The 12664-nt window shown below is 33.1% G+C and overlaps 1 protein-coding gene across 1 annotated transcript; it reads right to left on the minus strand.

Moving 5' to 3' along the window:
* Window positions 1–2444: 2444 nt before the first annotated feature.
* Window positions 2445–8051, minus strand: LOC136999468 (uncharacterized). Its single transcript, XM_067353612.1, has one exon. The coding sequence runs from the start codon at window positions 6564–6566 to the stop codon at window positions 3510–3512; it is 3057 nt and encodes a 1018-aa protein (XP_067209713.1). The 5' UTR covers window positions 6567–8051; the 3' UTR covers window positions 2445–3509.
* Window positions 8052–12664: the final 4613 nt, after the last annotated feature.

Consider the following 12664-nt stretch of genomic DNA (forward strand, 5'->3'; position numbering starts at 1 on the left):
CTTTTTTCCTTTAAGTTTTATTTCACAAAATAATGAATAAAGTGTAAGAGCTAGATAGTGTTTGTATATGATTTTTGTAATATTTTTATTATTTTTTATGTACTTGTTAAATTATTTTGCTTAAAATATTTTAAGGTTATGTTCGTAAACTTGTATTATAATTGCCTCTCACCTCTTTGGTTCTTGGTTAAATATACAATACATTTTCTTAATTATTTTTTAAACAATGTCTTAAAAAGATGATTTAACATAAAACTGTTTTCAGTTCGCAGTATCGTTCCTTTGAAGTCCTCTAGCTTAGGCTTCTAAAACTATTTTATATTGTGACGTGACGCTTTTCGAGCGCCGTCACAAGGGCGATGGCCCGGCCGAGGGAGCAAAGAGTCCTGGTGTTGCTCCTTGCGTGGAGAGAGCAACCCGCGAGACTCCACAATTTGTACGCGTTGTTTGTATTGTCATTCCCGTTTTATGTCGTTAATATCGTTTTTTAAATTGTAAGGCGAGACCCCGTGCGGGCGGCGTTGCGTGTTTTGTGCCTCAGGGCGAAGATGCAGCATCGCCAGGAAGACCGGACGCCGAGGGATCATCGACGGGTGTCACGCGTCAGTGACCCCACGGCATAAGGTCAGGTACTGCGATCCCGTCGCCTCCGCCATCCAAGCCCTATCTAACTCCGCTTTGGTTTCAGCCACAGAGTCTAAGAAACGCAGAAACACGCAGCAGCGGACCTCGCCCGGCTGCAGACGGCTCCGGGGATCCCGAAGATGCTGCACCCGGAAGGACCGGAGTATGGCCCGGCCAGCCTAACCAGTCTCTTCCGAGAACCTCGACTCATCGACACGTTAACGGCCGAAAGATTTGAGGAAACCACAGAGAGCGGAGGGGGGCGCCCTGGATGAACTGTGGGCGGTTCTCAGGGGCCCCCCTTTTCGGAAAATCGGCAGGATGCGCAGGAAGGCGACGCGGACTTGGAGAGGACCTACGTGCAGAGCCGAGAAGAGCCACTGTTCGGTGTGCCGCAAGTGCGTGAGGACGACACCCAGGACTCAGCCCGACGACACCGAAGACGCCGACGACGTCCACTCATTGTAAGCCGCCTCTCGGGTAGCCGTAGAGTTTCGTCCGGTTATGGCTGGTAGCGTGAGTTATTTCTGTATTTTGTGTCTCTCACACCATTAACCAGTAGTTTTGATACCGTGAGCGCTCAATTACGCTCAATTACCGCATGTCCAGCCGACTCCGGATATCGCGTAAAAGGTCTCTCCGACTTGCGGGAATTAAGAGGATGCTGGAGTGCCTGACGAACTCCGACGCGAAAGCGCCATCATTTCGATGGAACTAAAAATGAGAGTGATATTATCGGCATAAGTCCGTGTGCCGTATTTGTTTGTGTAGTGGTAACACACTACACTGACGTGTGGTCTGTGTCTGTGTATGGTATCGTCGGATGTTTTGTAAACAACGCTCGCGCTTCTTTTCTTGGCCGTAATTCCGTCGCAAGGCTACAATATGTACGAGACGAAACAGACATATACGAGTCAAAAATGAATTTGAAATATGAGAAAATAATATTTTAAAAATATATATATAGTACTATAAATTTTACTGAAGAAAAACTCTGTCATGCTTTCTTTATTTGAATCCTTGTGTAATGAATACAAAATAAATAAATAATTAATTAAATATATACATATACACATATAATTATCTTTATTTTGCATTTTATACGATGACTGAAATAATGAGTATATATTATTTCAATCATTGTACAAAATACAAAATAAAGATAAGTATGTATTCAATACATGTGTATATGTATATATTAATTTAATTGATTCATTAAATTATTTATTTTGTATTTATTACATAAGAATAAAAATAAGGAAAGCATATGACATTTTTCTCCAGTTCAATGTATAGTAATATATATATATATTGTTACGCCTGTGCTTTTCGCCGCTGATGCTGTGTTACAGCTGACGGACCGATCGATATTATCGATCGCCGCATCAGCGGCGAAAAGCACAGGCGTAACAATATATATATTTCAAATAAAATATTTTACCATTATTTATTAGACCTTTTGCATATGCCTATTTTGCCTTGTACATTATATCATGGCCTTGCAATAAAATTTTGGTTGAGGAAAGAAGTGCGAAAGTCATTCAAATCCTCCGATAACATATATACAGATCAGAGATGCACACTCGAGTTCCGTGCAACAGAGCAACATGAAGAGAAGGACCCCCACCATGCGGGCACCACACAAGCGAGAATCGCGTCCGTGTGCGCTCGGCGGTTTGGTCGTATGGACAGCAGCTTACGATAAATGCTAAGAAGCAAGCGTTTCTAATCGAGTAAGGCGAGTCGCTAGAATATTATATCCCGTCTTCGAAACCTGTTTTTTGCAACTTTTTTTCCGTATTTCTTTCTAACAGTGCACAAATGATAATTAGATCATTCTTTTTGCTAAAAAATATTTAATATTTATTAAAAATATTTACATATGTTAAATTAATAACTTTAGAAAGAAATACTGATTTGTTATTGTCAATAGAAAAATAAAAAATAATTACAATTTTGCAAAAAAATGTAAGTGTTTAACAAATAAGTGTTTTACAAATGTAAATGTTTAAAAAATATAATTTTATATTTATAAATAATATTCGTGTATGTTAAACACTTACATTTTTTTGCAAAATTGTAATTATTTTTTATTTTTCTATTAACAATAACAAATCAGTATTTCTTTCTAAAGTTATTAATTTAACATGTTAATATTTTTAATAAATATTAAATATTTTTTAGCAAAAAAAATTATGTAATCATTTGTGCACTGTTAGAAAGAAATACGGAAAAAGAGTTGCAAAAAGTAGGTCTCAAAGACGGGATATAATATTCTACCGACTCGCCTTACTCGATTAGAAACGCTTCTTAGCATTTCTCGTAAGCTGTGTCGTACGACCAAATGCGCCGAGCGCACACAAATGCGTGACGTTAGCGATTCTTGCTTGTGTGATGTCCGCATGGTGGAGGCCCTATCCCTCATGTAGTTCTGTTGCACGGAGCTCGAGTTGATATCTCTGATACAGATCAGTCACATCACGTTCTTTGTAATCAATTACAAAAGAAAAATAAATACGTATTTCTCTAATAGCCAGCCCACGTTAAATCGCCTCTGGCTTTATTAATCGACAATGCCAGCACACGTTAAATCGCCTCTGACATTATTTTTTACAAATTGCCAGCTGATGTTACATTGGCTTTATTAATATTTTTAAAAATATTAAAAACAGAAAATATAGAATAGGCCCCATCCGCCGCCCATTCTCGTGAGACGCAACCATTATTTTTATTCTTCGTCTCTCCGATTTTGCACACCAACTGTGTGAATATTTTTTTAAAGTGCGAATAAGGCACATATCGAGTATTATCGATATTACATTAAAAAATGTTATTTTATTTTAAACTAAACAGCTTTATTTTGAACACCATGTTGCGAAAAACACTTATTGTGAGGGAAAAAGTGACAGCTCGTTATTTTCTATTATATTCATGAAATGACGTCTCATGCGCTCTACGTCATTAGAATATTTGTCCTCACAAGGATTTCTTCGTAAAACTACTGCTGTAGCAAAAGCAGCTGCATAAATTCCGCAACATGTACTGTCCGGTTGTGATTGGACTTTTTCGAATATTATATCGCTTACGTTTATTTTTGGATAACTTTTGCGAATATAATTTTTTTCCTTTTCTGCCAATTTTTCGTATGTACAGTTAGGTAAACTGTCATACACATGCAGTTTGGAACCATCAAAGAAAATACATCGCCAGTGATCTGTACAGTTGCCTCCGATTATTTGTAAGCTGTTATCGCTATCGCTGGCTGTTATTAGTTCAGGGAACTGTAAGTACTGAACACTTTGCGTTTCGAAACAAGAAGTTTCTCTAACGACGCGCAAAAATGTGTCTAACGAATCATCGTTCAGTTTACTCTGTACGGGCAGAACATTCTCTTTCACCAAAGAAAGAGGAATGATTGTATCATCTAAAACTTTTTTACGTTTTGCTATTTCTTCTTTAGTCAGATTGTGTTTACTCTTTGAAAAACTGACTAAGATGCAATCATTATCTTGCTCCATATCCAGAGCAGCAGCAATGCTTGTAGCGTTTGATGACAAAACTTTCTGTTTTAATTTTTTATTCTTTGGCAAAATGTTTTCATCTTCGTTGGAACGTTTATTTTTTTGCACGTGACAATTTTTCTTTTTATATGCTTGTTCTTTAGCATCCGTAATATATTTTGGATCTCTAATTGGCATATGTCTATTATGCCGACTGTCTAAGATTTCTGGCAACATACACTCTAAATAGAAGCGTTCTAAGACAGGTGCCATTTCTTTTTCCCAAAAGACGTAGTCTCTATTAACACGTATGGTTTTTAGACTTTTTGGGGTCCATATTGCAAAAATGCAATAATTTCGCTGCACAATATTTAACTGCCCTTGAACTTGATAAAAGAATCGATGATTCCGATTCATGTTATCAGTATTTTTTTTATCAAATATGCCCTTCAGTAAAGGCAATTTTTGTATAGCCTCATCAACTGTAAAATTCTCTGCTGATAGAGGACATTTAATCTCCACTAGACCATCTTCATCAATAAGTCCATCAGGAGAAGCACCCAAGTATGGATATTCATTATCAACGAACAATCCGCATGGATTAATTTTCTTTTTTAGTTTTGCAGCCAACTCTATTCTAGCGACTTCCTCCATATCGCGGCCATATTGCATGGCTGAGGTGTCAATATGTGGAGGATACAAAATACTTTTCACAGTCGCTGCACAAGACGTTGTTGGTCTCATACGACATACAGTTCCAAAATTGGATGCCGTTAACATTTGACATTTCAATGAATGCCATAGATCACTTTTACTTTGATCTCTTGTTTGTAGTTCAATTTCTTGCCTATTTTTTGCATTTTCATCCAATTTTAGAAAATGATTTTCTTGTAATTGTTCGTATACGTCAGGCGGAAGATCTGGTTTTTGTGACTGTGGGCCATAATAACAATCCGTTCCTGACTGTCGATTGAATTTTTTTAGTCTGCCATGCACTTTTCGAATTTCTTTGGTTTTCGCAATTTTTATTTGCCGTCGTTTTTCTAAATTCTCAACTATTGCAGGAACATCCTTACCCATGGTTTTATGCAGTTCCGTAAGAACTTGCTGAGTATTATGCTGTACAACAGCTCCCGCAACTCTAGCATTGTATGAACCTCTGAGGCCGAAATTTATGCGCTTTCCACCTATTTCTTTGCAGATTATCGAATTAAACCATTCTGCAGGATTGTTTGTTAAATTTAATAACAAACTATCGGAATAAGCGCTCAAGTACATAACAGCACTTTCAATTTTTTGATATAAACCGTGAGCTTTCAAATACGGCACATAATTCTGTTTTTTATCATGGTTTTCTTCACATATGCGGCCGCGTTCTTTACATCTCTTATGCTCACCAAAAATATGGCTAGGAATGTTCAAAATATCTTTTTGTAATTCCGTAGCCTTGCTATGGTGAGGTACTTTTTCTTCCCTTCGTAGAGTGGCTGCTTCTAACATTTCTTTTCGCATTTTTAAAATGTTGTTTTTTACAACATTTCGTAGCTGTACAAAACCACGTGTCCTATGTTGTTTCGATTGAACTGTCTCTGCAACAATTTTTAGCTTTTTGCAAAAATTACGAAGCAAATGATTCGTGCATTCTATTTTCTTAACAGTCACCATTTGTTCGCAATACGGTGCATTATTTTGTATGGACTGATATACACTGCTATCGCCATCAGCAATAACTGTTCTATACATCAGTCCGTGCATTTCAAGACTACTTTTAAAGCCTTCTACAATGGCGTCGCTTTCCATTTTTGTAGAGCTAGCCTTGCGGTCAAAATTTTTATAGCATTTATGACGACGTGGCTCGAAACCATTTCGCTCCGCCATGTCACACACCGTACAAAATTTATTGCGGATACCAATAAAGAGTACTTTTCTTGTGCGGTAACCAATTATGGCACCAACACCAGACAGTGAATCGTAGGCGTTGCCATACGATCTCTTCATCCAACTACCATCCGCTACAACGGTTATATACGGAATGCCATTTATTGTTTCATTCCTCTCGAGGGCGAGTTGTTTTTCAAGTTCACCTGCCATTTTCATACTTTCCATGGCTGTTTTTTGAAAATCATCGACTATATCTTCTCGATATTTGATATAAGTCTTTTCAGACATGCAAGGGATATTTATACCAGCACAGAACTCTTCCAGTTGGGCATAACCATTCCCAACTGTTATAGTTGTAGCTACAGTAGCTTTATTGAGATCTAACTTTTCAGGTTCTGTGGATTCTGACCAAATATTGGCTTTATAGTGGCACATTTGGCACTTAAAGAACAACTGCGTCAGTAATCCACAACGACGAGAATTAACGAGTTTCCAATCTTTAAATTGGCACTCGATTCCTCGCGCATGGTTGTCAAAGGTTCTATGAATCTCATTCCACATAAAAGAAATATCGACAATGCGACGGCTTTCCACTATGCTTTCTTGGATATCATTTATATCCGGAAGGCTGCTTTCAATAACAAAATAATTGTTATCTTCACAATGTTGGACATTTAAATTTTCTAAACTGCCAGCACACGTTTCATTCGCCTCTGGACTTTTTTCTACATTGCCAGCACACGTTTCATTCGCCTCTGGACTTTTTTCTAAACTGCCAGCACACGTTTCATTCGCCTCTGGACTTTTTTCTAAACTGCCAGCACACGTTTCATTCGCCTCTGGACTTTTTTCTAAATTGCCAGCACACGTTTCATTCGCCTCTGGACTTTTTTCTAAATTGCCAGCACACGTTTCATTCGCCTCTGGACTTTTTTCTACATTGCCAGCACACGTTTCATTCGCCTCTGGTCTTTTTTTTCACTTCCAGCACACGGTTCATTCGCCTCTGGCTTTATATTTTCATTGCACTTACCTTTTTGCACCTGTTTGAGGCATTGCATTGCTTCGGTACTGATTTCTGAATCTCTCTTGTCGTGCAATTGACATGATGATTCGTTATCAGAACCATTAACAAGCGTCTCTTCCAGTAATTGTGGATTTTGCACCTGTATCCTCAACTGACGTCTGGAAAGAAATAATATTAATCTGTATTAAATCATGATATGTATATTTAACATTCCTAACATTTTGTTATTAATAAAGGATAACATTTTGTTATTATAATACATTTATTTCCAAAGGGAGAGACAGGTCAAAAGCAGGTTCTTAGTGCTGATTAACTTTATTATAATTCATTTAACATAGACGTTTTTATCGTATATTTTATGCGACCATCTTCAGTACAAGTCTATACAAAATAAAATAAAAGAAAAACATTAGGTCTACATGAAGTCACATAATATAATACGAAGACGTCAGACAAAAGCTACTTACAAGTATTATTTAACGGAATTATTTTAATGATGATAAGGAAATTAGCTATGCTACTACATCATTAACCGATGATATAAAAGACATAAGTCTGTAAAATGTGGGAACAATTTACTATGTGACTAATATATTATGTGACTTCATATTGACCCAATGTTTTTATCTTATTTAATTTTGCATAAACTTGTACTGCAGATGGTCGAATAAAATACACGACCAAAAAATATATATGTTAAATGAATTATAATAAAGTTAATCAGCACACTAAGAATTTGCTTTTAGCCTGTCTCTTCTTATTTTGGATTTATAATTTATTAGTACTGTGGACTTGTCATATATATATGTTGGAAAATTTGTTTAAATATTTTAACTATGTAATTATTAATTTATGTCCATATTGCTTTCAATGTTTAATTTTACTATATAATTTTTATATTTTATTACTGTACAGGTTTATTCAGGTAACAAAGACATATTAGCTTTTTGTCTACACGCAAATAAATAATAAGAGAAAAATAAGTCATTTTTATAATCATACATAATCGTTTCTTAACTTTGTAATGCATATACTACATTACACCATTTGTATTCAATGAATGTTATTTTACCTTCTACATATTGTATTATTACATTCATTTCTTTTACAGAATATAATCTATCAATTAAATAGAAATAATTATAAAATTGTATTGTATTTTTATTTTACATTTCAATTATTTAGTTTTGGACAGATATTTTTGGATTAATAATTTTATTTGTAATATTTACTATTATAATTCTTTGATATCCTTTTATTTTATGATTTCAAAATGTTTTCTTTAAAAAAATTGCAATGTATTGTAACTGTAACAGTGCTTTTTTTATGATCACCTAATACTTTCAACAAAATAGTGCAACAAGACAATGGTCAGATTGCAAGAAAACATTTTATGATAAATCTATGAAGAAAAATGGATTGGAATTCATAGTTCTACATGTTGGCCACCTGATTGGTTTGATGGAATTCCGCTTCATTTTTTCCTTATAAAAGTTTGTGAAGGATAATGTGTATTTGCAGAAAAAGAATAATACATTTTATTCAGCGTAAATAAAATATTCTTATAATTAATGTTCTATATAAAAGATAAGATAGTCGACAAATACTTTTCAAAATATTACACATTGTAATTACTGATATTGTAATTGCAGATGAAAAGTAACTTTCCTTAAAAATGCTACACATTGATGGCTTCATTGCAAAAATGATATACATTATAATTACAGATGACATAATTTTATTATTTCAATGCTAACATGTTCACCTTGACATTTAAAACGTTTTATAACACGTTTTGTTATATTTTCCATAATATTTCCAAATTGCTCAAGTTAAAATAAAATTTTTACATAAAATAACTTGGAAGGACGAATGACTACAGCTTATTTTATTGTAACTAGAGCAACTTAATAATGTTATTAAAAATATGAGGAAACATATTACAAAAAGTTTGAAATGTCATGGTGGAACATGTTAGCATTGAAATAATAAAATTATGTCATCTGTAATTATAATGTATATCATTTTTGCAATAAAGCCATCAATGTGTAGCATTTTTAAGTAAAGTTATTTTTCATCTGCAATTACAATATCAGTAATTACAATGTGTAATATTTTGAAAATTATTTATTTGTCGATTATCTTATCTTTTATATAGAATATTAATTATGAGAATATTTTATTTATGATGAATCAAATGTATTATTCCTTTTCTGCAAATACACGTTATCCTTCACAAACTTCTATAAGGGAAAAAATGAAGCGGTGTTCTATGAAATCAGTGTGGAGGCCAACATGTAGAACTACGAATTCTAATCCATTTTTCTTCATAGATTTATTATGAAATATTTTCTTGCAATCTGAACATCTTATCATGTAGCATTATCTTGCTGCACTATCTTGTTGAAAATATTGGGTGATCATAAAAAAGCACTGTTACAGTTAAAATGCATTGATCTTTTTTGAAAGAAACTATTTTAAAATCATAAAAGAAGAGGATATCGAAGAATTATAATACTAAATATTACAAATAAAATTATTAATCCAAAAATATCTGTCCAAAACTAAATAATTGAAATGTAAAATAAAAATACAATAAAATTTTATAATTATTTCTATTTAATTGATAGATTATATTCTGCAAAAGAAATGAATGTAATAATGCAATATGTAAAAAGTAAAATAACATTGAATAAAAATGATGTAATGTAGTATATAAGCATTAAAAAGTTAATGAACGATTTTGTATGATTATGAAAGTGACACATTTTTTTCTTATTATTTCTTTCTACGTAGACTTATAAAAAAGGCTTACTTGTCTGAGTTACTAAAATAAAGTTATATAGTAATGAAAAGTAAGAGAAAATACAATTAGTTTAGAAAACATTGAAAGCAATAAAAACATTGTAATCTCTAATTCAACAATTCCTTAAATATATAGTTACTAACCTTTCTCGCGGCCCTTTTTTTAATGATAGCCGTGGACGATTTAACGGCAACGTTTTATTATATCTCCTCCCCATTTTCTTCTTTCTTCTTTCACTATCTTCTTTCTTCTTACTCACTAAACACTTTACTTCTTGATGTACGTACGTATGTACGAGTTAATCACGCGGTGTCACAACAACGAAAACTTTCTTCCCGTAATAATTGACAATCAGCTATATCAGCTGGCTCCGATCACAGCGCGAGCACACGCGGACGCGCACGGACGCGTAACGTTATCGGCTCTCGCTTGTGTGCGTGCGTTCAATGCGCGAAATTGTTCAAAATATTAATGCAAACCAAATATAAAATAAAACATTATAAAAGCATACTTTTAATGCTTTTATATAATTGGTATTTTGCTCATTATGGAAAGTATATTATTATAAGTAATCAGTAAATGTAAGAAATTAAAAATGCTTTTATTCTTATGTCTAGTTTTCTACAACATTTTGTTAACACTAATATTTCTAAAAATGCAATCGCATGGAATGAATTAATATTATTTAAAATAAAAGAAAATAATGTTAAAAAAATTAACACTGAGTAATACTTTCATCGTATTGAAATTTTTAGAAGTCTTGTAAAAGTACATACACTATTGGGCCTCTATTCTTGAAATCATACGAAAATTTTCGTATGATTTCAAGATGTATGTATTAATATAATTGAGGACGCGGATCAAAAAACTCGCCGAACGCTCGAAAACGCGTAAAAGTATTATCCAAACGTCTCAGAGCATGTCAATTTTGAAAGTCGCAAAATTAATTTTTTTAAAATATATATTTGTAGAGAATGACGAGACGAAAAATTTTTCTATTTGCAGTTTTTTTATTCGATACTTATTTTTAATAATAAAAATTGAAAACTTAAAAATTTTTATCTTCAAATTCAATAAGATTTTAAAATATAAATCGTCGTAACTTGGCCAAATATTGTTGAAATGGATTAAAATTTGGTATACGCATGCAGTGTAGTCTAGCGATGCTCACAAAACAACAAAGAAGCTGAAAATTGCCTATTATTTAATAATATTTAATTGCAAATTGAGACTGCTCGGAAACCACGTTTTTTTAGTTTCGTCAACAAAAAGTCTCGAGGGAATTTGAGATTTGAAACAACTTCCAGTGAGACATTTGTTCCTCACTATTGAAGGAAAATTTCTGGAAATTTTCAGATTGATTCATTGAAAATTTACGGAAATATGCATTTTATAAGAAAACAGAACGGCTGCCTGATGGTGCTCAGTGCACACACGGAGCTGTCGTTGGTGGCGTCGCATGTTTTCTTATAAAATGCATATTTCCGTAAATTTTCAATGAATCGATCTGAAAATTTCCAGAAATCTTCCTTCGATAGAGAGGAACAAATGTCTCACTGAAAGTTGTTTAAAATCTGAAATTTTCTCGATACTTTTTGTTGACGAAACTAAAAAAACGTGGTTTCCGAGCAGTCTCAATTTGCAATTAAATATTATTAAATAATAGGCAATTTTCAGCTTCTTTGTTGTTTTGTGAGCATCGCTAGACTACACTGCATGCGTATACCAAATTTTAATCCATTTCAACAATATTTGGCCAAGTTACGACGATTTATATTTTAAAATCTTATTGAATTTGAAGATAAAAATTTTTAAGTTTTCAATTTTTATTATTAAAAATAAGCATCGAATAAAAAAACTGCAAATAGAAAAAAGTTTTGTCTCGTCATTCTCTACAAATATATATTTAAAAAAAATTAATTTTGCGACTTTCAAAATTGACATGCTCTGAGACGTTTGGACAATGCTTTTACGCGTTTTCGAGCGCTCGGCGAGTTTTTTGATCCGCGTCCTCATGTACTTTTAGATTTAAAAAAATGTATATCAATCAGAGAGATCTTGCAGTGTTTTTCTCGCATACAAAAATTTTTCGCATGAATTCAAGAATCGAGGCCCAATAGCATACGTACTTTTACACGGCTTCTAAAAATTTCAACATGATAAAAGTATTGCTTACAGGAGATGACACGACGTACTAATCAATTTTGTTTAAACTTCATATATCGATAAAATATTATGCCAAGTATTAATGAATAAGATGCGCTTTTCAAGCGTTCGCGAGAAAATTAACATTAAAAACTTTAAGCGCTGTATCTATGGATGGGATAGGACGTAAAAACGAAGAGCGTATAGCTCAGCGGTAAAGTACTAGACTCATAACTGCAACGTTGCAGGGTCGAGCTTGACGATGTTTTTTTTATTTAACATAATTAATTGTTTTAAAGAAATACAATTATTAATTACGCCATTAATTAAAACAAAAATACATTTTATTTATCTATTAAATATTACAAAAGTACATTTTTTGTAAAAATTACAAATACGGTACAAATAACATGAATGTCAACGTAAATGCTAAACAATAGTAAAGATACTGATGGTTTGGAAAGAAATAAGGAACAGAATAAAGAATAACAGGATCTTTACTATTGTTGAGCATTTACATTTACATTCATGTAATTTGTACCGTATTTGTAATTTTTACAAAAAATGTACTTTTGTAATATTTAATAGATAAATAAAATGTATTTGTTTTAATTAATGGCGTAATTAATAATTAAATTTTTTTAAAACAATTAATTATGTTAAATAAAAAAAACATATCAT

Source organism: Linepithema humile, chromosome 4 (genome assembly GCF_040581485.1).
Source record: "Linepithema humile isolate Giens D197 chromosome 4, Lhum_UNIL_v1.0, whole genome shotgun sequence".
NCBI classification, from domain to species: domain Eukaryota; kingdom Metazoa; phylum Arthropoda; class Insecta; order Hymenoptera; family Formicidae; genus Linepithema; species Linepithema humile.